Genomic DNA, 24,715 nt, shown 5'->3' with positions numbered 1-24,715 from the left:
TTCTGCTCGTACCTTGTTTTTCCAAGAGTTCTGGAAAACCTGTCCTCAGTGCCCAGAAAACTCTGAGAAAGGCTGGTCAGGCAGTATATAATTTCTTGGTAGCAAACACAATCCCTCCCTCTATCTTCCTTGCCTTCACTTCCCCTTGGAGAGAACATTGATTTTAAGTGACCCTGCAACATGGCCCCATAAACCAGCATCCTTCCTGTGGAGTAAACAGCCCAGCTCTGAGTTAGACAGTGCTCCCATCCATGCCCTGGCACCATGGGACTGGCTGCCTTTTATTCCTCTGACAACCACCAGCAATGGCAGCCCCTGCACAGCTGCACTGACCCTGGAGTGGGTGGGAGTGTTAATTCAGACCCACGACCTTCAGTCATAGAATCATAGAATAGATTGGGTTGGAAAAGACCTCCAAGATCATCAAGTCCAACCCCTGATCCAACTCTAATTACTATATCATGGCACTAAGGACCATGTCCGATCTCTTTTTAAAAACCTCCAGGGATGGTGAATCCACCACCTCTCTGGGCAGGCCATTCCAATGCCTGATCACCCTCTCTGTAAAGAATTTCTTCCTGGCATCTAACCTAAACTTCCCCTGGCAGAGCTTGAGCCCATGTCCCCTTGTCCTGTTGTTGGTTGCCTGGGAGAAGAGACCAACCCCCACCTGGCTATAACCTCCCTTCAGGTAGTTGAAGAGAGTGATGAGGTCACCTCTAAGCCTTCTCTTCTCTAGACTAAACAACCCCAGCTCCCTCAGCCTCTCCTCATAGGACTTGTGCTCCAGTCCCTTCACCAGCCTGGTTGCTCTTCTCTGGACCCACTCCAGTACCTCAATATCCTTCCTATCCTCTGGGGAGGAATTAATAATATTGTCTGGTACTAGGTTTTTCACAACTTGAATCCTGTAGTGGATCAACGGTTTTGAAGCTTTTGTGCTCTGTGATTACCTAAAATTTTTCTGTAGATCTCGTCATAGCCATTTTTTCCCCCAAAAAAATTACTCATTGTAGTTGCATGTCATGAACCCAAGATTAAGAACTGCTATGTCAGAGGCACAGAATCAGTTTTATCTTTCTCCTTATTGATGCCTGTTCGTTTGTTTTGGAAGACAATCCTGTTAGGATCAGTGGTAATATTTTACAGTTTTTATGTATGTTTCTTTATACCAACACCCTGCAGAAATTAATATGAAATCCTTTCCTCTGAATCTCACAAGCTGCACTGTTCTCTGGGCTCTTCCAGAAGATGAAGCCTTCGCAAGTTCTTGGTTATTAAAATGCTACATGTGAGCAGTGTCTGAGGGAGACTGTTACGTCTCAGAATAACGCAGAGCCCGTGGCTTGAAGGCTCTGTGTCACCCACCCTTGCTCGCGATGAGTTGACATCGTGCTCTTCTCCTGGCTGAGGCAGTGGCTGAGTTGTATCAGGCTGCTGCCATCAGCTGCAGATCAACCCTGCACATGAGGAACTGGCAAGCTGACACATCCTCATTTTCCATGGAAAGAGCACAGTCAAAAGATGATGGTTTTCATCTGAATGGCTCCTGTGGTTTGCTGCTGGACTCAGAGTGCCTGACTGCCCTGCACAGTTGTCACTGCTCCCTTGCTTTCCCTCTGTAGAAGGGATTTTGGAGGCCACTTTGAAGTACAAAGGGATTTTGTTCTCTACAATGGATTTTTTGTGGGAGATGGGTTGGAATTGTTCTGATGCTCTGTGGATTAAAGTCTTCAATATTGTGTCCAGCGTGGTTGAGGGAGCTCTGTGTCCTTCACACGAGTCCTTCTCACACGGGCTGCCATCAGGTAACAAAACCAAAATGGAAATTGGAAGTCTCTCCTGTGCTTATTAGGCCAAATGTCATTTGCTCATTTCAGCTCAGCTTAGGGAGAGAATTTGGTCACTTGTTTGCTGTTCATGGGGATTGCCTTGAGGAACTGGGCACAAAGGTTTGCAGGACTAGCACAGCACAGTCCTCTGAACGCTGGCCTGACTTCATTCCCAGTCCATTCTCGAAAGGAGCCACCCACCTGGCGTATCTTTTAATAACACTTTGAATACATTTGCTTTTGTGTTTGTATTTTAAAGCATTTCTATACTCTCTTGAGGGCATTTTACCTTCCAGGTAGGGAATTTGAGGGAAAATAATGCGGGAATAGAAGAAACTGCTTGAAAGTGCAGTATCAGATTTCACAGTTCTTTTAGAAAGCTCATTTTCTTGATGGTCTGAATTTTTCCACGTGTGGCAAAGGAGTATAATGTGAGAAAAGGTGTTCAGAGCATGTTTATAGTAAACTACAATAAAAGCTTGTAGTATTTCTAAAAATAAAAATAGTTGAAATTAGTGGAATTTTTTTTTTACCTTTGCGTAGCACCTTTTTCTTTAAGTTCTTATGAAAGAAACAGTTCACAGTTTATTGGATTTAATTTTAATATGACCCTATTGCAAGTGAGCATCTCAGAATTAATATTTTAAGCATGGCTACTGTAGAACATACTGACTGTCCTCATATCTGCGAGGAGCATGATTACCCAGTGCAGTAAAGTTTAATTTCTGTTACAGGATCATATCCATGAAATGTCAGCTATTGGAGCAGAAGGGGGTGTTTCAGACCTGAGTATCCATGTTGCTGCCCACTGGCAGGAGGAATTATTCAAATTCGAGCTTTCATAAATTGATTTTCCTATTTGTCTCTGCCATTTCATGAAAATACAGTTGTAAGGTATCATTTAATACATTGAAATACTGCTCAAGCCCCCAGTCCAATTTCTTCTGTTGTGACCTTTCTGTGATTTTGATTTGCTTTTGAAATAGATGGCAGGTCTTGTAGCTTTGATTGTTTCAGCTGAAAGACAGGCTGGTCCTTGATCAGTTTAGCTTTGCCATTTTTATATAACACAGTAAAAGTCAGTGAGCAGCGCGACAAAAGAAAGAACACCTAGAGCTGGAAAGCAACGTCTTCAACTTGTTGCTGTGTGGGGGAATGGCGTATAATTGTTCTGCAAATTAATTAACAGAAGCTGCGTTCTGATGATGTGGTTATTATTTAAACTTTGCATGGTGATAGTTTTCGCTACGTGTTCTGGAATTATTTTCTCTGTTATGATTGCTGTAACCCTCACCATGGTGTTTGCTTTCTCATCTGTGTGTGTCCCATAGTCATTCCAGCCAGCTTACAAGGTGGAAATGTGGTGTCTCATCTTTCTTCATGGGACCACACAGTGTAGAATCTTCAAAGATTTCAGTGCACTGAGGACAAAACATTGCCCAGCACTGACCAAACAGCAATGACTGAGTTTCAGTACCACTGTACAGAGTGTGGCATAGGGGTGCACCAGGACTGCTCAACAATGCAGTGTGTTTTGCCAGGGAATTGAAAGGCTCATGTGTCTTTTGCTGCCCAGTAAATCCTAATGTCTAGTAAGCAAACAGAAGAATGTGAAATGTTCTGTTTTCTGCAGAAAATGTAAATTATACTTCTCCCTTTGCTTTCCTTTCTCTTTTCTCCTCTCCTGTGTTTGGGATGCCCAAACTGCTGCCTCCTGCACTTGGCCCCACTCAGTAGGTGGGCTTAGCACAGAGCTTGGTTCTTCTCTATGAGCCTCTGAAATGCACTGGGCAAACATAAAATTATAACTGTGTTGATTTTTAGTCCCTCTTACCTGACTCTAAATGGTTGATACTGGCATTTCCTGGGAGAGCTGGCAGAAAGGTTCAAAGGAGTGCTCCCGGGGAGCAACCCTGCTTCTTGAGCAAACACCCATGCCCTGCCTTGAACACAGAGGAATCCTTTTTTTGACCTTGTAGGCAACTCCGATGCTTTTTATCTGGAGATGAGTGCAGTTTAGCATCGGCATTGAGTAACTTTGAATCTTGTCCACCAGATAATTGGAATCTGATTTTAGCCATAGTTTACATGAGTACAGATACTCTAAGCAGAAGAAAGGAACATTTTTTCAGAGTTTTTTAGGAGTTACCTAAATGGGACATTATCTTAAAGGGAGATCTGCAAATTTATGAAGTAATCTCATGCTTTGCAGTTAGACCCAAGCCTGAGTTCATTGTTGGGTTGGAACTGAACACAGCCCCACATTCACAACTGTTGAGGTGTGAAAAATTGGAGTTTGACAGAGGAAATAATAAGGAGCTCTGCCAGACCAAAGCATTGAAATTTATTCCATCCTGCTTTCTTTGTGGCAACTCTGCTACCCTTCTTTTTGTGCCATCCATTTCTTACCAAGGAGACTCCCTCAGTTGGTACCTGGTTGACAGAGCAGAGAGAATATTTCAGTCATTCAGTGATCAGCAGGGACTTTTTATGTGCCTTATATGTTTGTGAAGGAGTCTGTAGAACTACTGAGCAGTTATCTGTACAAGTGAGTTAATGCAAGAGTGTGCAATGCTGTTTTGTGCAGCTGTGCTTGTACAGTGTGGTCAGACAGAATATAAGATGAGGCAGTACCTTTGAAGGAGCAAATACCATTATACTTAGCTTTGAGGAGGCACATTTACTGTTTTGTGTCTTTTGAAGTGTAGTGTTTGGTGTATAATCCAGCATTGTCAAGACCTGTAAAGTGGAAAACTGCTTTAACCTGTGCTACTCATCTCTGAATACCAATGTGTATTTTGGAAAGGATCCTCAAGTGAGCTTGTCTGCAGACTGCACATCTATGCACGGTACCTGATTTGTGTCTCCTTTGTGCAGGGTTTTGAAGGAAGCAGAGGGAAAGTGAGTGGAGGTGATTTCGCGCAGAGGTCACTATTTTATGTTTCTGCTTGCAGTGTCAGGAGTAACGTGTCCCTCACTGGCAGGCACGGCCAGATGGAGGAGCCAGGACAGAATAGTCGATTTAATCACTATATTTTGGCTTTAGCCATGGGTTTTCTGGCATACAGGTCTCTGCACAGTGGTAACCAGAGCTTGGTTCCAGGAGTAAGTGCTTTTCATATGTTTTAAGAGGAGAGCAAACTTTTGCCAATTTTTCTGTATGTGTATGTGACTTTCTGGTCTCCTTAATTAGCCTTTTTGTTATAATACCAGAAAGTCTGTAAAATATGTGTCAGATTAGGGAATCAGTAAGTTGGCTGCTGAAAAAATCTATTAATTATAATAAAAATATTTCCAAGATCTGATTTCATAGCAGCATTTTTTGCCATTCTGTTGCCACTAATACTTAATTTTTTGTTTTGTAGTTTGCTGTTTTATTATGCTCTCCCAATAGGCCTGTTTAATATATTCTAAACGAAATACAACTACCGTGACTCTGTTTATAGTGTTTGACAGACTGCTTCCCAGAATTAAGTCTTATTTAATATATTTTGAAGAAGCAACCCAACAATAAAGTAATGGTAAAAAATTATAATTCCACATAAGGGATTTTGTTTGTTTGTCTGAGTGGGGGTTATACAGATTTTCAGAAATTATATAAATACTATAATTTGTGGCTGCTTCTTAGGGTATCTCTTATGGTGACCAAAGATTTCTTACTGAGGAGTCCGAATGGATTAATTCATTGTCTTTGCTCAAGCAAGTGAAGCAAATCTGCCTTAAATTACACATTTTTAAGGTTGTCTGTTTCACACAGATCTAATTTCTGGGGAATTTCCCAATTTCAGGGATATCAGTTTTCTTGCTGTACAGTATGCTATGAAGTAACACCCAGATTTTGGGTGTGCAGCTGCTAAAATCTGCACATTGATTCTCTGGTGCTGTATTGCAGTTCTTCTGTTTTGATAACTTGTTTTGTTGACTTGTTGAATTGAGCAATTTGTGGTGACTTCCCTACTTGGTATTTGATATCTCAAATCATGTGATTTTTTGCTTTGTACATGAATTGGAATTTTTATGCCATGTATCCCAATTTATGTTGGCATAGACTGACTTCTGTGTTTTAGGTAGTGGAAAAAAGCATACAATGTTTTATAAATTAATTCCAATCTATTTGTGATCTAATCTCCTCATGATTGTTAGAATACAGGAATAGAAAATAGTATAAGTTTCATTTTGTATTATCCTTTTCCCACATAGATTGCTTTTGTGATTATCTTGGCTTTTCAGCAGAAGTGCTTCATATGTCACAAAACTAAATTTTGGTCTTGAATCAGTAGAGAAAACTGCCCTTGAAGATCTCCATGTACTATTCATTCCTGGGAATATGGCCCTAGGAACATGAGGCAACTCCTTCCACTACTGAGAGTTTGTCTGCAGGTATTGGAAAAGGTAATTAAAAGTGTAATGCCCATTTAGTAAAGTCTGTTAAATGCTCTTGCCCACGATTTGATTAATTGATGGAGTGGCCTGAGGTCATGGTAATTCAACCCAAGACCTTCAAGGTAAGGACCCTGGTGACAAACACCACAACTGAGGAATTCATTATTTTTTTCCAAAGTTAATGAAGTTGTTGGGAATTTACTCTCGTGAACAAATCCATTTATCGGACACAGAACAGAAAAGTAAAATGGGCAAGGGCAGTGCTGGAATTTTCTTTCAAGGAGTTTTATTTCAATCTGTCTTAAGGTCTGTATCATGTCAGTCTTCAGCTGGAAAGATGAAGTCTTTCATTTCTGGGTGGTAATTAATGCTTAGACCTTATGCATTAATAGTGGCCAGAAGGAGAGAGGAAATGGGGAGGGGGTAGGATATGGTCGTGCTGTCTCCTTGCAGCCCATGCAGAGCTGCTGGGTCAGAGGAAGGAAGCTGCCAAAATAGTGTCTGGTTTTTTTTCCAGTCTTTGGTAACTCCTGGAGTTCTCAGACACATTTAAGACTTCTCTGGTGTCTTGCTATCAAGTCCACACTTGTAAAAACATGACTTTTACTGTCGTGATGTTTGTGTTGTGTGGACATTCAGGTGGGGATGCAGATACTGCTGACTGAGCTGCAAAGAGAAAGGCAAATAGAGCTGGAGATCCACTGTTTACAGAGAGCTGTCCTGGTGGTGTGTAGGGCTGAAAAGAGCCACGCTAGTTTAACAAACATTTAGTTTGTATGTATGGAGCCCCTGGTGGTCTAGTGGTAAAGGCGCTGCGCTATCACCGCGGAGACCCGGGTTCGATTCCCGGTCAGGGCCACTCCCGGGCAGGTGGAGCTCGTTAGCCCTTAAAGGCAACCCACCTACGTCCTAAGGACCTCGCTGCCACCGTCCAAGCTCGCTTGGCCCCGGCAGATGAACCTTAGGATTAAAGGGTGGGCTCAGTTCCACGCACACTGTGTCTCACCTAAAAAATCCAATGCGCAGGCTGGAAGGTGTAAAGACCTTCCCCACATCTTCGCTCGCGAAGACTGGCCATTATTATTATATATTATAGTTTGCATGTGTTAATTGGAACCACTTTCAGTTTAGGCTAGTAAGTGGTTAAAATAAAGAACATTCTTGCTGACCGCATGGACTTGAGTCAACTGAGAGCGCTGCTGCTCTATAGGCAGACACTACGTCACGGTGTTATCTTTGTTTAGCTTGTCTGTGCTTTTTATCATGTTGCCCAACAGTTTTAATAAAAAAAGAGGGGGCAGGGGGAAGGGACTAGTATGAATAGTTGTAAGTAGAACTATCTGAAAGCAGCAGATCTGGAGTGCCTTACACCAGCTGCTGACTGAGACAAAGAGGAGCATTATGAGAGGCACAATAAATGTGTTTGCTATCTCTGCTCTCAGTTGCAGGGCATACACAAGCCATCACAGTAATGAATTTTGAAGACTGGAGTTTGGACTTGGGGAATTTTATAAAACACAGTTGTTCTATGAGTGTTGTCTTGCCAGCTGCGTGATGCTAGTCTGGTTTCCATGGAGTGTGGTCAGCTGGGGGAGACAAATTTAGTCCCTAAAACAGCATTTGGGGCAGTAGTCTCCTTTGTGGTTTCTCCCTCTCTGTTTTAAATTCAAGTTTGGTAAGGAGGAAGGTAAAGAAGTCATCTTAAATTAAAAGCAGTTTTAGCCCTAATCAAATATACAGGCCTCATGAGAAGTCATGGTGCTGTACAAATTCAGTGTATGAATAAGCAGTTTATCCCTATAAACAATGCAAAGAGATTTTTCCTCTTGATCTTGCCCTGCTATCTGGACCCATCTTTGGCATTGTTCTGCTTGCCTGGTGTTGGCAGGATGGGCTGTACAAGGTGCTGAGCACTGGCCACTTGGGCACCCTGTCACTGCTACCGGTCTGTCCTGTACGAGACACACTGCTCCAACCTGCTCATTGCTCCCACGTGTTCAAGGGCTTGTTAATTTGATTCATTTTGAACAAATGGTCCTGTGGTGCTGGTCAGATTCTGGTATGTTTAACTGAAGGCCTTAGTGTTCCCTGCAAATGCCTTACCAAAGGAAATGCATTACCAAATTTGAAAGGCTTTTTTAAATAGAATCTGTTCCTTTCTTTGTTAAGTTTCTTTGAAATGGATTTTCTTCTAGCATACTATAGCTTTTTTACCAGATTTTGTACTCAATCTGGATGCTAATATATAAATGCTGTTCTTACCATTCATATAAGAAAGGGAAATTTTTATTTTTTTATTTTAAGAAAAAAATCTCATTGCGGTAATTTAATATCAAGCTCCTACCTGTTGTTTGGAGAAAAATGGAAAGTTTCTAGTTTACTCAATTGAACAACAGCTAGAGATTTTTTGGTTTTTGTAAACACCCAAGTTAGCTTTCCATGGATATTTAAATTACAGGTGTTCCTGTCAGGAGTTGCTCAGAAGTCAGTAGGAGTTAGGTGCCTACATGGGTTTGTAATTGCTGTAGTGGAATTTTATATTGGAGTCCTCAGAAGTGATCAGAGATATTGCAGGGAGAAAAGGGATTGCAAGTGAGTGGGAGGACAGTATCACTGTTTCACTTTAGGTGATGAAAGCTTTATCTTTTGACATTGGTATTAACTTAATTTTTTTCAAAGACAAAAATGAGGGAGATTCCTCACAGAGAGGAGCTGGTATGATGTGGTTTACTTTTAAAGTTTAGGATATGTAGGTGGAGGTTTCTGCTGGCAAAATATGAAGGCTGAATTAAAAATGCAGAAGTTTACGGGTCTGAAGACTATGAGAGGTCTGTGTGATAAAGGCTCCTCTCGTGACACTGGAGCAGTTGTGGGGGCTTCTCAATTAACACTTTGGTTCTTTGGAACAGGAGAGGTCTGGATGTCTGTCCTAGAGCATTTGCAGCAGGACACAGTTTTTGCTATTTAGAGCTGAGATGGAAAGTTCCTATTTAGATTTGGTGCCAGAGTCTTTAATAGAAATCGTGGCTTGTGGTGTATTATAGGTCAGCATGTATTTGCTAGTTTATATTATGCTGACTAAACTGGCAGAATGCTTATTTTTACTGGTAAACATTCAGGAGGTTTTCTCCTCACTCCTTTTTCCAACAAAATGGTATTTGTCATGTGTGGAATTAGGGCGGCATTTTATAAATCATCTGCCTCAGCAATGATGTGAAAATGTGTGGTGGTATACAAAGATTTCCATTGTCAGGTACCTCAGCACTGTGGATGGAGTTAACTCGATCCTAATTTTAGATCTGGAAATTATGGCTGTGTAGAAAACAAAATGCTTCTGGCAGTGTAGGGAAAAATACAAATTTTAAACTCTAGCAAAGGTGGCTATTTCAGAGATACTACCAGAACAGGTAACTCTGGTTAATTTAACTCTTCTACAGGCCCCTGATGAAGCCCCAAAAGCATTTTTTAAACATCTTTAAATCCCTATGAGGTCTAAATATGGCCTGTGGCTGTTAGAATGGGAGTTCCAGTAAAGTGTGTAAGTGCTGGTGAAGTGCAACACTGTGCTTCAGGTGATACAAGTAGTGAGACATTTAATTGAAATTGGAAAAGTGCTATGGTCACGCTTTATACCTGTTTAGCAACGATATGTCCATGTGTTTATGCAAAGGCAACTCTATCATTGCTGAAATTATTTATACACAGCTCCTGTGTGCTGTGAGTGGCATTTTCTGGTGTTAAATTACATAAAAATTTGTAACCTACTCGAGAACCTACCCCAGTCTGCCCGGATGGAAATTAGCATGATCCAATTGAAATTCTGTGATTCCTGTGCTGAAGAATTGTGCTCTTTGTTCACAGCTCCAAAAACACAGTTTTAAAGTACTCAAAACTTGAAATAGCAAGTTCCAATTTTTTTCCTTAATTTTTCCCTTGCATAGTTATATACCAGACAAGCTTGTTTTGGACGGCTTTTTGTAAAGGGAATCATCTGAGAATTTGAACGTTTATTCACTTTTACATCTTGGATATTTGGCATAAATGTGAACTGTAGCCCTGGAATTTATAAGAAAAGGAACAAAGCTTATTTCACTGTGAGTAGTCATGGTTTGCAGAGTGAGGTAATCAAAGCTCAGTGTTGGAATTGCAGCCTGTGAAAAGGAATGTTTCTGAGTAAAAAAAGCTGTTGCAAAGATGAGTTAGCTCAGCCTTTCAGATCATCTGGGGTGAGCTGCCCACTCTCTTATGCTGCCTTTTCTCAACTTTTTGTCCCAGCATAAAGCACTGGAGTGTGGTTTATGGTGCCTTGTTATGGTACAACCATGTTAAAACGTGGCTGTACAGTTCGGGAAATTTTGAAAATTTTGAAATTTTGGGGGAAATTTTTCTGCAAACATGTTTTCAGAGCATGTTATTTCACCTGTCTTTTCCCTGCTGTGTTCACTCTCCGTTGTGTTCTCCCGTAGGTGAGGCAGCACTGAGAGGTGAGCCCCGAATGCAGCCCCTTCCCGTGTCCCCAGCGCTTACCAACCACCGGACGGGCCCTCCTCCCATCAGCCCCAACAAGAGGAAGCTCAGCATAGACCAGGGGGACGAGGAGCTAGACTGTGAAAACGACCACGTCTCTAAAATGAGTCGGATGTTCAATCCACATCTGTAAGTGCCTTGCTATTTAAGGTTATCCTCTGCATTTCTCTGTGTGCTCAAATCGTGCCCTGGCTAAAAACTTTGCCCTTGATTTTTCTTTTGTTCCAACTTGTATGAAAGATCTACTTAAAATCTGCTGTGATTAGATGGGGTTTCTCGTTTTCTTTTGTTTTCGTACAGCATGAAGTAACAGGAATTAGCTCAGCTATTTATAGTAAAACATACGTATTCACGTTGCAATTTCTAAAGTATTGTTCAGTTGTTCTTTGTAATCTGCCCCTTTCACTTCCCCTGATTCTGGGCACTCAGTACGGATGGGGGTGGGGAGGCAGGAGGAGGAGAAACAGAAATGCTTTGCATTTTTTTGAGGCCAGGAACTTGTGAGCCAGCTGCTCCCTGGTCTGCCTTGACAACTGGGCAAGCTGCAGTTGTTGCTAAACATTACTGAGGGATTGCCCAGCGCTCTGACAGTCAGATGTGGAATGTGTCAGACAGGTAAGGTGTTGGTGAGTGAGGTGCAATGTGTTGGGCAATCAGCAAATGCCATTCTTGCTGTATTCTCATTCCTGGGAATGCAAGCATTGTTGGCACAAAGTTCAGACTTAGAGAATTCCTTTCATTCTTGACTGGAGGAAGCCATGGAGCAGTTCAGCAGCACAGGGCAGCCCATGCCTGGCCCTGCTGCCTCAGCTCCTGCAGCCCCAGCATTCCGTGCATTCCACGCTACCCTGCACTCTGGTGTGGAGATGTGGACAGAGGTATTTACCCTCAAATAAATCACCACAGTGTTAGTCAGAGGCTGGACCTGTAGTCTGCACTCCTGGAATTTGTTACAAATCGGGAATCCAGCACTGAAGTAATGCAAAACAATAAAAACTCACAAGCTAAAAGAGACTTCACAACAGACCTCCTTCTTTCGCCTAAAAATTTAACTCTTTGTAACCTTTCTTTGGAGCTGAGAGTGCTGGTACTGGAAAGAACTATGTGCTATGTTTTGTGGCGCCCATGCATTACACAACCAAAGAGATTTATGGCATTTTTTAAACATTATGCAACTTTATGGGGAAAAGTGTGATTTCTATTTTTTAAAAAAAACCTCGTTTTCTAGTGATGAACGAAAACACAGCTGGCACATATGCACATTATAACACTTTATATAGTGGAGACCATAAAAATAATGAAGTCTAAACCAGCAGACTCTTGTGCAATCAAGGTTCAAAACTAAAAGATACAGCCAGTTATTTTAATGATCCCTTAGATATACATTAAAACTATCCAATAGTTTCCAGTATGGTGTATTTTTATGATTCTACTCAATGGATTCTTTCTGTGATTTTGTACATGAAACATGCATCTTCTTATAATAAAAAGCACTGATTTTCTGTCCAGAGTTGATGTGATTTAATATGTTTCAATTAAACCATCTGCTGCAGATGAATTATAACCTAAAAGAGGATCCATGAGGCCATCTTTTTTTCTACTTTGTTTTGTAAGTTTGATCTGACCATAGGAAAATATACTTTCAATGGAATATTACAAAAACTGGAACTTCTATGATGCATCTGAAATAGCTGAATGTCTATGTGTTTCAGATATATCAGGAAAGTTCACAAACATTCTTTAAATTTTACTCCCATTTCCCTGCCACCACAGTCAGTGAAGGGTTTTTTTTCATGTTTTCCCTCTTTTTTGGATTATGATGTTCTGATTTAAGAAATGAAATGGATTACTCAAACTCTGTGGAACTGTCCTAAAAATTTTGCTTTGGAGATGGGAAGTGTGTTGTTGAAGCTTGAGTTTTTCACAATAAGGAAAGACAGTAGGTCTGGGGAAATAGATATTTTACAGAACACATTAATGGCAGTGTGTGACTTGGAGGTTCTAGAAAGTATAAGTTGGACTGCATTTAATTTAGAAAACCAGATCTGTAAGGCGTGGAGTGGGGAGACTAGATGGCTCAATGTCTTTGCTGATAGCAAAGTCTGAGTCTCCTTTTCAGGACCAAGTCCTCTGAAAGCATAGGATGAAAGAGTTGGTGATACAAAATCTGGGCACAGGGGCCATGATCAATATTAGGCCTACAGAGTGCACATCTCTGCACAAATCCGGGCTTCTCTAGCTGAATGCCTCCAGTGATTCCCAGTGTCCAGATGGGCAGACCATTTTCGATTGGAAGTCAATGCTTAGAAAGACAGAAGTCTTTATAACCTCCAGCAGCTTTTGGTCAGGCATTTGGATCTTTGTGATGGTGCTGGTAGAACTGGGAAGCAGCTGTGCATTCATCCTCTTAACACCAGCATCTTGTGGTTGGAAATGTAATTAAATGGGACAAGAATTGTGTCGTTCATTATAAATGGTAGAACCTTTCAATAGCAATTTGGTCTTAACTCTTAGGTAGCAGCACCCCACTGTGCTTCAGTGGGAATGAATCCAGTTAAAGGCTTTGAATATTTTATTAGAAATCCAGTTACGCCAGCCTTTTGCTTGGAAACAGAGGGCTTTGAGATATTCCCTGCTCAGGTGTAACTCCCTGAACGATCATCTGTGAATGCTTTTACTTTTATTGTGGAAAAACACAACTATTGGAGTACAGTGTCCAGAGCAGAGTGAATCAAATGCCCTGGCAAAGCTTCTGGGGTTCTGAAATATGTAACGGAATTTCTGTGCAAAGAAAATTTATCAAAAATTGTTTTCAAAGGAGATAATTCTCAGCTTTAAGATACTAAAATATATTTGAGACCTTGTGGATTATTTTAAAAAAATCAGTACGTGGTGCTGCCTCCCTTACTTATCCATATTATAAAGCTTTTATATTTTTGTGATGATAGAGGTTGTGTGCTCCCAGAAGCTCCTCACTGGGGAGGATGAGTATTTGCACCCCTAATTAATGACAGGTAATATGAAATTCCTTTGTTTGCATTTCACACTTTCTGATGTGTCCCTCAGGTATTTTACTTGAAACGCATTCACTAAAGTTTAATCTTGCTGAAGTAAAAAGCGCTTTTTGCACCACACTTCATTTTCTGGTGCTGTGTGAAGTAGAAGTGCACTTGTTTTGAGCCTCAGGTTGAAACACGCCTTTGTTTTCACGTGAATTCACTAAAATCACTCTGATTTACAGGAGAGTAATTAGGAACTGGGATTATGTGAGCATTACATGTGTGTGTTGGGCAGGGGTCCGGTTGTTCCGCCCCAGGGGTGCGCCTGGGGAAGCCTGGGGAGGTGAGCGCTGCCCGGGCACGGCCGAGCCTGGCCCAGGGTTCCCCCTCTCCCTCCTCTCGGGTTCTCTCCCTCCTTCCCTCCCGCTCTCTCCCGGGTTCTCTCCCTCCCTCCCGCTCTCTCCCGGGTTCTCTCCCTCCCTCCCGCTCTCTCCCGGGTTCCTGCATCCCCGGGAATACAAAGAGCGCCTTGTCCAAGCCGGGCACACACAGCCCTGCCCGCGGGATGCGCCTCCGCCCTCAGAGTCCCCAGCCCCCCATCCATCAGCCGGAGGTGCCTGGGCCCAAGAGTTTTAAAGAGAAATAACCATTTGAGTTCCTATTGTGACCACTGGTTTAGTTTGCTCGTGGAGTACACCAGGCTGGAAGCTGGGGTTCGGAATGAGAAGGCTTGTGAACAGAGTATTTCTGCTTGTTAGGATTCCCATTTGGTTTGTTGGCATTAGGGTTGCAATGAAAATCAATTTCTATACAAAAATCACCTTGTGGCAAAACGTTTGCAGCTGTTAAGCTGATGTCTGAGGAATAATCATCTCTTGGTTTGTGTGATATATCATTCGGCTTTTTCTTGGAATAAAGAAAGGTCTGCACATGAATAAGGTACTTTAATGTATCATGCAAAATGATGTGCAGTTTCATACATAAATCATCCAGACCCAGACTCTTGTGTTTCAGATTCTGGTTTGTCTGTCCCCCCCATAAGACTCCTGAAGTGTGGAAGCTGCCCTACACCACAAGTTTTTACCATGAACATCAGTGGCATTTGCTCACTTTAATGACACTGTGATAGAAATCACCAAGGCAACCTTTAAAAAAATCTGTCCTAAAAATGACCTATATTCAAAGACCACAAAATAATTCAGGTTAGAACAGGTCATTTCATCCAGCCTCGTCCTCAGAGCAGCGTCAGCTGCATCTTCTTCAAGCTTGCAGTAGCTCAAAACCAGAAAAGTTAAGATCTGAAGTACTCAATAAAACAAGGCTGTCTTCATTAGAGGAGGACTCCGTTACCTTCTTCCTTACCATTCCCTGAGCCTGGTTGAGAACCCAGAGTGGAAATGTTCTGCAGAAAACCAGGTCCTCGTTGTGGAGGAGGCTCCAGCTCCAGCAGGGCTTGAAAAGATGCAGAATTGGCTTGCGGAGGTAGTGTGGGAGTTGTCAGAGAAGTTCTTTCCTACCAACTACTCCTTTTTGGGTTCCAAACTTCATGTGGTATTAAGAAATATGTTTACACTATCACTTTATTGTGACAAATTAGAATTGGATAAAAACCCTGACACAGAATTCTGAACACTCATTTGCTGAGTGAAGCATCTTCACTCAGTCCTCTGGGCACAAATATGCTCCTGGAGTATTTAAGGTTCACCTGGGGCTCTCAAAGCAGTCCCATTGAAGCTGAACTCCGTATTGCCAGTGGGACTGATACAGTGTGACTCTTGTTGATTAACTGTTCAAAGAATCATAAGGCAGGTTTCAAACTGCTCTTCCTAATTATTTTTTCTTTGCTTGAATGATGGACCGAATCAATCAGATGTATTTTCTTATTTACTTATGGAAATTGCACAATACACAAAATTACTGTTCAGTTGTTTTCAAGAAATATATGTTTAATTGAACCTTCAGAGATGGACTTGAAAAAACCACCATACTTCAGTAAATATTAACACTGAATTTTACAGTTCTTAGCCAAGGGGGAATTTCAGAAAGCACTCCACTCCCTTTCAGTTCAAGCACGTGTGAAAGGTTTGTTATGAACAGTTCCAGGGCTAAAAGCAATCTGATTGATAGCTTATCAGTCCTTTGCAAAAAGACCTATCTGTCAAAGTTTGGGTATATGTTGAAGTACTTGAAAAATCAAGTAATGTTAGCTCAGGTGTCTCCTCCACTTGCAAACAGAAGGGGTTTGTTAGCCAGCTCCAGATTTCTGCTTGATATCATGTTTCCCACTTTCACTTTACATCTCATGTGAAGGAGCATAATCCTTCCAACAGTGTAGCAAGGCTCCAAGATGCCTTGTGAGGGGAAAAGCTGTGTCAGTGTTGCACAGGGGGTCCAAGCACCCATACGGAGGTTTGAACACCCACTTAGGGAAGGTGCCTGGGGGCCTGTGCACACAGGGATGGAACATGAATCACCTAGTTGGAAGGGACCTATAAGGATCGTTGAGTCCAACTATTAAGTGAATGGGGAATCCCTTGAACCCTGGTATTGGATTTCTACCCCAGGGTGAAAGTAAAATTTTACATTGTGTGAATTTTCATATATTGTCATGGGTTGAAATTCGGCACCAATCTAAAAGCCTGATATCTAAGCAAGAGGCAAGAAAAGGACCAGTAACCTTTGCAAATGTATTCTAAATGTATATCCTAACCCCATGGAAACAAAGGTTTAATCTCACTTCTTTCTATTTAACCATTTTCCCAGATGTTTCCTGCAGTTTGACAGATGTGCTTTTTACTAGAAAGTTGCGCTCTTGAGAATTAGAATGTTATGGACACAGTTGCTATAGACAATGACTCTGTGAGGGTAAGATTTGGAATAAAACCTTACATGAATTTCTAGTTGAATCAGTAGTTTTGTTCCGCGGGCTGGCAGTGCCGGTGCTGGAGGGCCACAGGCACAGCCCCGCGCGTTTAACTCCTGCAGCCGCGTCCGGGTCTGGCTGAACCAACAGCTGTGATTCCCAAACATGATCTGGGAGAGGGAGCTGATGGATCTCCCTCCCGGGGGACTCTTACGGTGACGGGATGAGCAGGCTGGGGGTCAAGTCTTGCGCCGGGGGCGATGCCCAGGGTCAGGGGTACCCTGCCCTACACTGGGGCCAGGGCTGGTCTGCCTTTAAGGTTTATCTGGGAAGAAAGAGAGGACCGCCGTTGCAGTCTGGAGAGTTTGACCTCAGTGACGGGACCACTTCTCTCAGAGGGGAGGGAATGCTGCTGGGATCCTCGTGCTGCGCTGCTGAACGGATGGATCCTGTGTGGATGGATCCGGTGTAGATGGGTCTCGTGTGGATGGGCACCTGTTTGAATGGACCCTGGTGTGAATGGGTCCCGTGTGAGTGGATACTGTGAGGATGGACACTTACGTGGATGGATCCCATGTGGATGGGTCCTGCTGTGGATAAATCCAATGGTGGGTGGACACCTGTGTGGGTGTACACTCATGTGGATGGATCCAGTGTGGGTGGGTCCCTGTGTGGATGCATCCCATGTCTGTACCACTCAGCTCATGTTGAGCTGCCTCTGCATTTCTTACCTAACTGCACTGGTGCTGTACACAAACTGCAGCTCCTCATTCCCAGTGTAAATGTTCCCGAAGCACAGCAGGATGTGCCCATAACAGCAGCTGCTGTACCTGTGGGACCATGTGTGCAGGAGATGGGATATGCCTGGTTTACTGACCAGAGCACTGGATACCAGGTGTGGAAGGAGAGGGGTGGGTTTGGCAAGCCATGGGAACAGCCTTCAGAGCATGTGGGGGGAGCTTGGCATGCTGCAGTTACTGCTGCATGTTGTGTTCAGTGTGGCACAATGTGCTGTGCTCTGTAAGGAACAGTCACACAGTGCAGTCACATCGAGGTCAGTTCTGATGTTCCTGTCACAGTCCTGCTTTTACAGTCCTTGTCTGTCCAAGTAATTTGTACCATATGTATGTGAGCCATGTGGGCATGACCGACATCACTGACATTGTGCTGCCTGAATGATGCTTCATGAATCTTCTTAGTCACATTTTTAATCAGTAACTTTCATTATTCATAAACCAATACTTAAAAAGGGGGGAGAGGGGAGGAAAATGAGTAAAATCCCCAAACATTTTTGCTTGTGGTTTGCTTTTCTAACTAAAGTCTCCTTTAAATCAGAAGCTGCAGTGAGAGGATACTGTTGATTGCAGAGTGCGATGGGTAACTGGGGCGCCTGAGCTGCAGAAGTGCCCTCTAACCATCCAATGCTGCTGGGGTCGCTTTGGTTATCAGCTTTTCAAAGGAATTGTTTTACTATATTGGTAAGAATAGTTGTGCAATTTACAATGAAGCTGTTACTGTATTATAGTGCTTCTAGAGGTTTTGGTAATTCAGACGTTATTAGCAATTAATGGCCAGTCTTCGCGAGCGAAGATCCGGGGAAGGTCTTTCCACCTTCCAGCCTGCGCATTGGATTTTTTAGGTGAGACACAGTGTGCGTGGAACTGAGCCCACCCTTTAATCCTAAGGTTCATCTGCCGGGGCCAAGCGAGCTTGGACGGTGGCAGCGAGGTCCTCAGGACGTAGGTGGGTTGCCTTTAAGGGCTAACGAGCCCCACCTGCCCGGGAGTGGCCCTGACCGGGAATCGAACCCGGGTCTCCGCGGTGATAGCGCCGCGCCTTTACCACTAGACCACCAGGGGCTCTATTAGCAATTACAGTTTCAATAAACTTCTAATGAAATGTTTATTCCTTTTATAAAACAGCCTGTGATAAAAATCTAATTTCTTAAAACCAGTTATTTATACACTATTCTCAGTCTAAAGGCTTGAAGAGCCTGGAGGTTCTTTGAGAGTTACTGAAATTTCTGTATGAAAGTGAATTATTGTACTTTCTCTGCTTTTCCTGCTGCACATCAGCTAATGTTACAGTGTGTATCTGATGGATAGAGACCACAATTCATAAGCTTTAAGGATCCAGGCCCTTTTCCCTCTTTCTCATAATACCCACTGAAGCTGGAAATTAGGCACAGTTAATTCCAGCACCGTGACCTTATTTTCAGAGATTGGGTTGTGTTGTTAAAGCTCTTAATAAATAAACCTGCGATTCTCATGTTGTTGGTATCTTGTACTTCCCACATCATCTCTTTGAAAAAATTTTTTTATATGCTCCTCTACTGTAAGATTTTCACTTGATGCATTTTTTTATATGATGGAACTAAGTAAAATCCCATAAACTGGTGAGAATTAAGGATTTACAGATTGACTTAAGCTGGTGCCCACTTTTACAAAAACAGTTCCATGACAGCCATTGAGTGATGAACAAAAATATTTTTTCCAAATAAAAAAAATTAGAAAATATTGTGAGGAACAGCCCAGTACATCCTCTAAGAAAGTGTAACTGCCGTTTTTTATTTCCTCTGACGGTCCTGCACAGCATCACCACTGAGTTTTCCCAAAACCTGTAGAACAGACTGATGCACCCTGGCAATATTGAGCTGATCTTGCTGCACTGGGACATGACCCACTGCTGTATTTTCTGTTGCAGCCTTTCTCTGACATTGGCCTGTGGTGTTCTCTGTGTGATCGTAAAGAGTTTTTAAGGTATTTTCCAGTGATTCGGTATAAAAGATTTGTTGCATGTGCCAAGTTGAACTTCAAAAGGATGTTAATATGGCTGAATTATAAAAGCTGCACGTGACCCAGTTCATGAATTGGTAGAATACAGGAGCAAATGTCTGCCAGAGGTGTTTGGGTGGGCAGTACAGTGGGTACAAATGAATCCCTTTACAGCTGCCTCTGAATTTTTCCAGTAACTCCTCTGACCTTCGAGTTGTTTGCATGGAAGCCTCTTTGCTCTTTCCCTATGCTGCCAGATTTTCCTTCCTGCTTGTTAGAAACTTTAGGGAAAGTTTGGAGTGTCTCTTTAACCTCATCTTTTTATTATTTGCTTTTCTGGAAGTTCTCCTCTCCAAGCATTCAAAGTGCCTTATGGACTTGAAACAATTCAGATTTCTGCACAGACACTTTTAGTTTCCCTTCCAGCAGTGACTTGCCTTTCTAGGTCCTGTTCTGCTTATCCCACTATCTGCATTAGCCTGCCTTGCTCTCCAGAAGTGAGCATTGACAGACTCCCTCTGCATCACCAGCTTTGTTTGACCGTCTCAGAATAAGGTTATTGTGCCTCCAAGTACCCAGCTACTATGGTGACTTCTCTAGAGTTTACTTTTGAGATGGAAATGAAATCTTAGTTGTGGGTCCTGACTGGCAGCTGTAGGATTGAGTTTCTGGCATGCTTTGATATGTCTGAGTTTTGCACTTTTACTGAAACTACCTTCCAAAAAAGCGCTCTCTGAACTGCAGTAGCAGCATCTCATAAAGACAGACCACATCCTCTGCAGTGCCTTTCTCAGCTTCCCAAATGTTCAGTTCTTCTGTCTTTTGTTCTTCACAGTTGGCAGAAATAGTTCTTCCGTTATGCATTTTTCTAACGTGTTGTGCAGGATTTTCCAAAGGCAGCTGAAGCTACTCGTTGTTCTTTCAAGAGGGAGTTCTGGAGGGGGCTGAATCAGATAAATCTCAAAGGTTAGTTACTTGTCCTGTCTCCTTCCCAAGAACTATGCTGTTCTAGGCAGAGCTGGGAGAGGGAAGCCTTGCAGGGTAGAGGACCAGAAAGTTTCTCCTCTTTGACTGAGGGATGAATACTTTTTGTCCTCAATACTTGAAAATAAGTCAGAGCTGATGGCAGCTGTACTCAGCTGTTGGTTCCCACCTCGAAGGAGTTAAACAAAACTTTGAAGATGTGAAATGGGATTATGTTTATACTCCAGAAATCACTGTGCATTTTAGGAAATTTTTTAAGCTTACTGCAGTAACCAGTTATACCCGGACACTTGTTACTGTGGTAATACTGAAATGATGGAACTTTCTGTTGTTCTCGTCTGCTTTTTGAACAGTTAATGATTGTTAAAATTTATTTAATTTTCCTAACAGGCTAATTCATATTTACAACTGCCTCAACAGAATTAATGACATCGCTTACCGTTTCAGAATTTTTCTGGATATTTACCATGTGTTAAAATTTTGTTGTTTGCATCTCAGGTATGGTTTAATTTCTTCAAAAAATTATGAACTTTAGAATCAGGTGTACCAAGAGAAATGAGAACCTAAATGTAGTAGGAGTTGGAGTAGGCTTGGAGTTGAGCAAACAGGCAGTACCAGTGCAGAGCAGAGAGATTAGTGGGAAATTTTTTTCCCCTTTTTTTGGAAAGTTGAATTACAGGTAACCTGCAGCCTGTACCTATTGCAGTGAGGTAACTTTGTCAGTGTTTCTGCATTGTATGTGTACACGTGTTCCAGCAGTGATGTAACTTTTAATTTCATGAAAAGTTTTACTTGTGAATGGAATTAGTGATTATTTTTATGAAGAAACCAGTGCTACCTTTTAAAACAATTCTATGAGTGTTGGAGCAAAGATGACCAAATATTAGAGAAAAAATTCCTGTGAGAAAATAAGTAGGATCTGAGGTTGTGCTAATTGATTTTACTGTACATTTGATTCAGATTTCAGTTTTGTGGGTTTGTCTTTGGCCTGAGTTCTTACATCATGTAGTTCTCTTGCATTCTTTCATACTTCTGAGTATTAAGCCTTCAGGAAGAGAAGCTCATCTGTATCTGAAAATTTATGCTTGGTGCAGGCAATAATGGGACACTCCTTATGCATTTCACAGCTTATTATTGATTACTGTGAAATCTGTCCTCCTTGTTGAGTCCGCTTGTAAGTGACAATCTTGTCAGAGATTTTATCTCTGAAAATCCTGTTTTGATGAGAATAAATATAGAAAGTCTGGCTTGTGTTTGTTTATATGTAAGATTATCCTATTTGTTATTTTCAGTGGTTTACACTTCTCATTTCAAAGGTCTTTCCATTAGCTGTAGCACTAAGCTGAAAAAAAATATCATTAATTGAAACTTTTTAAGGAAAGGAACTGCAGAATTCCAACTAAAGAGGAGTGGGGAGAGCAGGGAAAATTGATGTGGTTGGTGCATGTGTGATTTGGACTCTGAGAGAACTTGTATAAATATGATGTTTAATTTTTCAGACTGGGGCTGGTGCGCAAGTTAAAAATTCGAAAGAACAAAAGCTCTTTTCTGGGAGGAGTTAAGTTTAATTATTGGTGGCTGGAGAAGTTTGAGGCAGTGCTTGAAATCCTGGGTGGCTCTTAGGAGTGGTTTGTAGCCTGAGGCAGAAAGTGAAGGCTCAGCCGCCTCTTTCTGTCCTTTGTAAACCACACTGGGATGGGCAAAGGAGCGGAGGATGGGCCAGGCCAGGCCAGACCTCAGTGACACGCAGAGCCCTCTGGAGCCAGCTGGCCCCAGCAGGACTGAGCAGGAGACGGGGATGTTCCAGGGCTGCTTCCAGAAAGGCCTTCCTGGGAGAGCAGTTGCCAGCTTGACCTGAGTGTTGGTACAGAAAGATGAGCTTTAGTTTGGCCAGATTTCCTGCAGGGATGAAGTTATTGTACAAATAATGTTAAAATATCAGCCGTGGCAAAAAAGGGAGGACATTCATTAACTTTCTTGGGAAAGCCTATCGTGTGTCCAGGTTCTGTGGCAGGAGTGATTCCTGCAAAAACAATGATCTCTGCAAGTTGCCTCTTTGAAGGCTTTTTGGAATGGAGTACTGGGCCATGAAAGGGAAAGGCTACTTGAAGGAACTGCAAAGCATCAAGTTAATAAAATTGAATGGGAAATTCTATATTCATATATTTAGATGACAGTATTTCAGAGGAGATGTGATTTGAAGAGGGTATTGGGCTGTTCGGAGTATTTTTTCGTGTTACAAATACTACAGATAATTGTCTGACAGAGCAAAGTGATATTACTGTCAGGTTTTATTTGGGTTGTTGGGTGTTTTTTTTTTAATGAATTCAGCTTGCTTAAAAAAATCTGAGTAAAGAACACTCAGCATTTTTCTCTATGCTTATGCATCATTGTATTTTGAAATACCATCTTAAATTCTAGTTTTTCCACCTCACAGTAACACAGGTAATGTAGATAAAAGTAGATACTTTTGCAGGAAATTATCCCCCTCACTTGGAGCAGATATTCAGTATCAGTGGGTTATAAATCCTTAAGGAGTCTTTAACAAAAGCAGCTGTCCTCTTTGAGACTTCAGAGTTTGTGAATAAAGACACTAAAAGGTGTTAGAAAACAAATATTATAAAGATGCTAAAATATTTAAATCATATTTGACTTGTTACACAGATGGAAGTTTGCTCTTAAGCATTGTGTTTGTGTAAAGAAAACATTTAGCATAGTTGTTCTTTGTGCAAGTGAAACCCACTCCTCTGTACAACCATTTCAAGTCAGAGCTCCAGTTCTGCCAAAGAGAGTGTGATTTCTTCTCTTGGAGGTACAGTAATGCTTTTGGCAACTGTTCCTTAAGGATCTGCAGGCTGGAAGTGAGTGCAAGCAAAACTGTCCCCTTCACTGGGCCTCTTTTTTCCCTTTTCCTTAAGCAGCTGGCAGAGTTCTCTTGTTCCTGTAGGAGAGAGTGAATTACCAGCACTCTGTGCCAGCGACAGAACGGCTAAAGGTTCTGCAGCAAAAAAATGCAAACAATGCATTTTAGTACCTTTGAGCTGGTTCTGAGGAGGGCTGGAGCGTTACTTTCAGTTAGAAATTTCTTTAGAAGCAGACTGCAGCAGAATTCCAATCAGGATGTGTGTGGTTTTGGTATGACATCCACCCGAGCACATGATGCTTGGTAAGTGCTGGAGTCTGGGTTATGATTCATTGGGAAGCAACATGGAAAACAATTGTCTGTTTTTCAAGTGTTGGAGAAATTAATTTTAGGTTGGAATTGTGTGTAATTTTGCTAAAATAAACCTGCAAGTAGCTGGAATTACCTGTGTTAGCAGGGAGGAAGGGTGGTGGGTATGACTGGTATTTTTTAAGCCAGTGGAGTTGCACTGGCATCTGCCCCACTGCACATGGAGTCCAGGGTTGCATATGCTGGTTTTTAAGACAAAGTGGAGTCTGGGGATGGCGAAGCTGTTTAGACAGCTGGATTTATCTGTAGTTTATATTTTTAAGTTCTTTTTCAAACTTGGTCAGAAATCCTTCTTTATAATTTTCTGCCCGTATGTTTGACCTAAGAGATGCATCTTTCCTTGTTCAGTGCATGTGGAATGTTTAAGCTGATGGACTTCAGTGAAATGTAATTATCTTCACACACATACGGTTTTGATGCCCCCTCAGATAAAGTCTAATAGCAAAACAAGAATGACTTCTCTCAATAATAATAATTAATAATTTTAAAATTGTAGCAAATATTCCATTTCTAATAGAAAATTATTTCTAAAGTGTCATTTTAAATTAAAATTACTTAATAATGGGAAATTGATGAATACCCTATAAATAATTGTAAGTACAATTGTCTTACAAGTGGAGTCAGCTATCTGTAGGATTTGCTGCTTATATTTAAATAGGAGGGACTAATAAGTGCTGATGTATTTTCACGAGGGCAGAGCTCGTTACTGTCCTACAGGGTGCTGTAACATTTCCATCTGGGCTCAGAAAAAGTAATATCTGATGTGGAAGTAGAAGCTTCAGGTATTTTTCATTTTTTTTGCAAAGACTATATAGTTGAAGGTAGATGAATTGAGGAGAGGATCTTTGAGGAGGGGATTATAAAACAGTTCCCTGGCCAGAAGAGGATTTGTTCTAATTTAGGAAGAGGGCATTATTTGCCTACAGAAAGGGCTGGGGTGTGGCCTGCTGAGATTGCTGAGATAACTCAATAATTTTAGGTGTCTTGAGGGAAAGTCTGCCTGCTGTACTTGTTCCTGGCATCAGGCTGATCCCACTGCCCAGTTTCTTGGTCCCTTCCAAAAACCTTAGCAGGAAAGTGTTGTTGGGTTTTTTTGTGTTTTGGTTTCTGTTAGGGTTGTG

At 41.9% G+C, this 24,715-nt stretch overlaps 1 protein-coding gene across 5 annotated transcripts in view; it reads left to right on the top strand.

The window, feature by feature from the left end:
- Positions 1-24,715, top strand: part of VGLL4 (vestigial like family member 4) — an 82,944-nt gene that overhangs the window by 47,039 nt on the left and 11,190 nt on the right. For all 5 annotated transcript variants that reach the window (XM_050328291.1, XM_050328287.1, XM_050328290.1 and 2 more), the window contains one exon: positions 10,682-10,871. In XM_050328291.1, coding sequence (XP_050184248.1) covers positions 10,682-10,871 — 190 coding nt within the window. The remainder of the gene's footprint in view (positions 1-10,681; positions 10,872-24,715) is intronic.

The sequence above is a fragment of the Myiozetetes cayanensis genome, unplaced genomic scaffold, assembly GCF_022539395.1.
Source record: "Myiozetetes cayanensis isolate MyiCay16 unplaced genomic scaffold, myiCay2020 scf39, whole genome shotgun sequence".
In the NCBI taxonomy this organism is placed as follows: Eukaryota; Metazoa; Chordata; class Aves; order Passeriformes; family Tyrannidae; genus Myiozetetes; species Myiozetetes cayanensis.
This window is presented reverse-complemented; position numbering and strand designations above follow the sequence as displayed.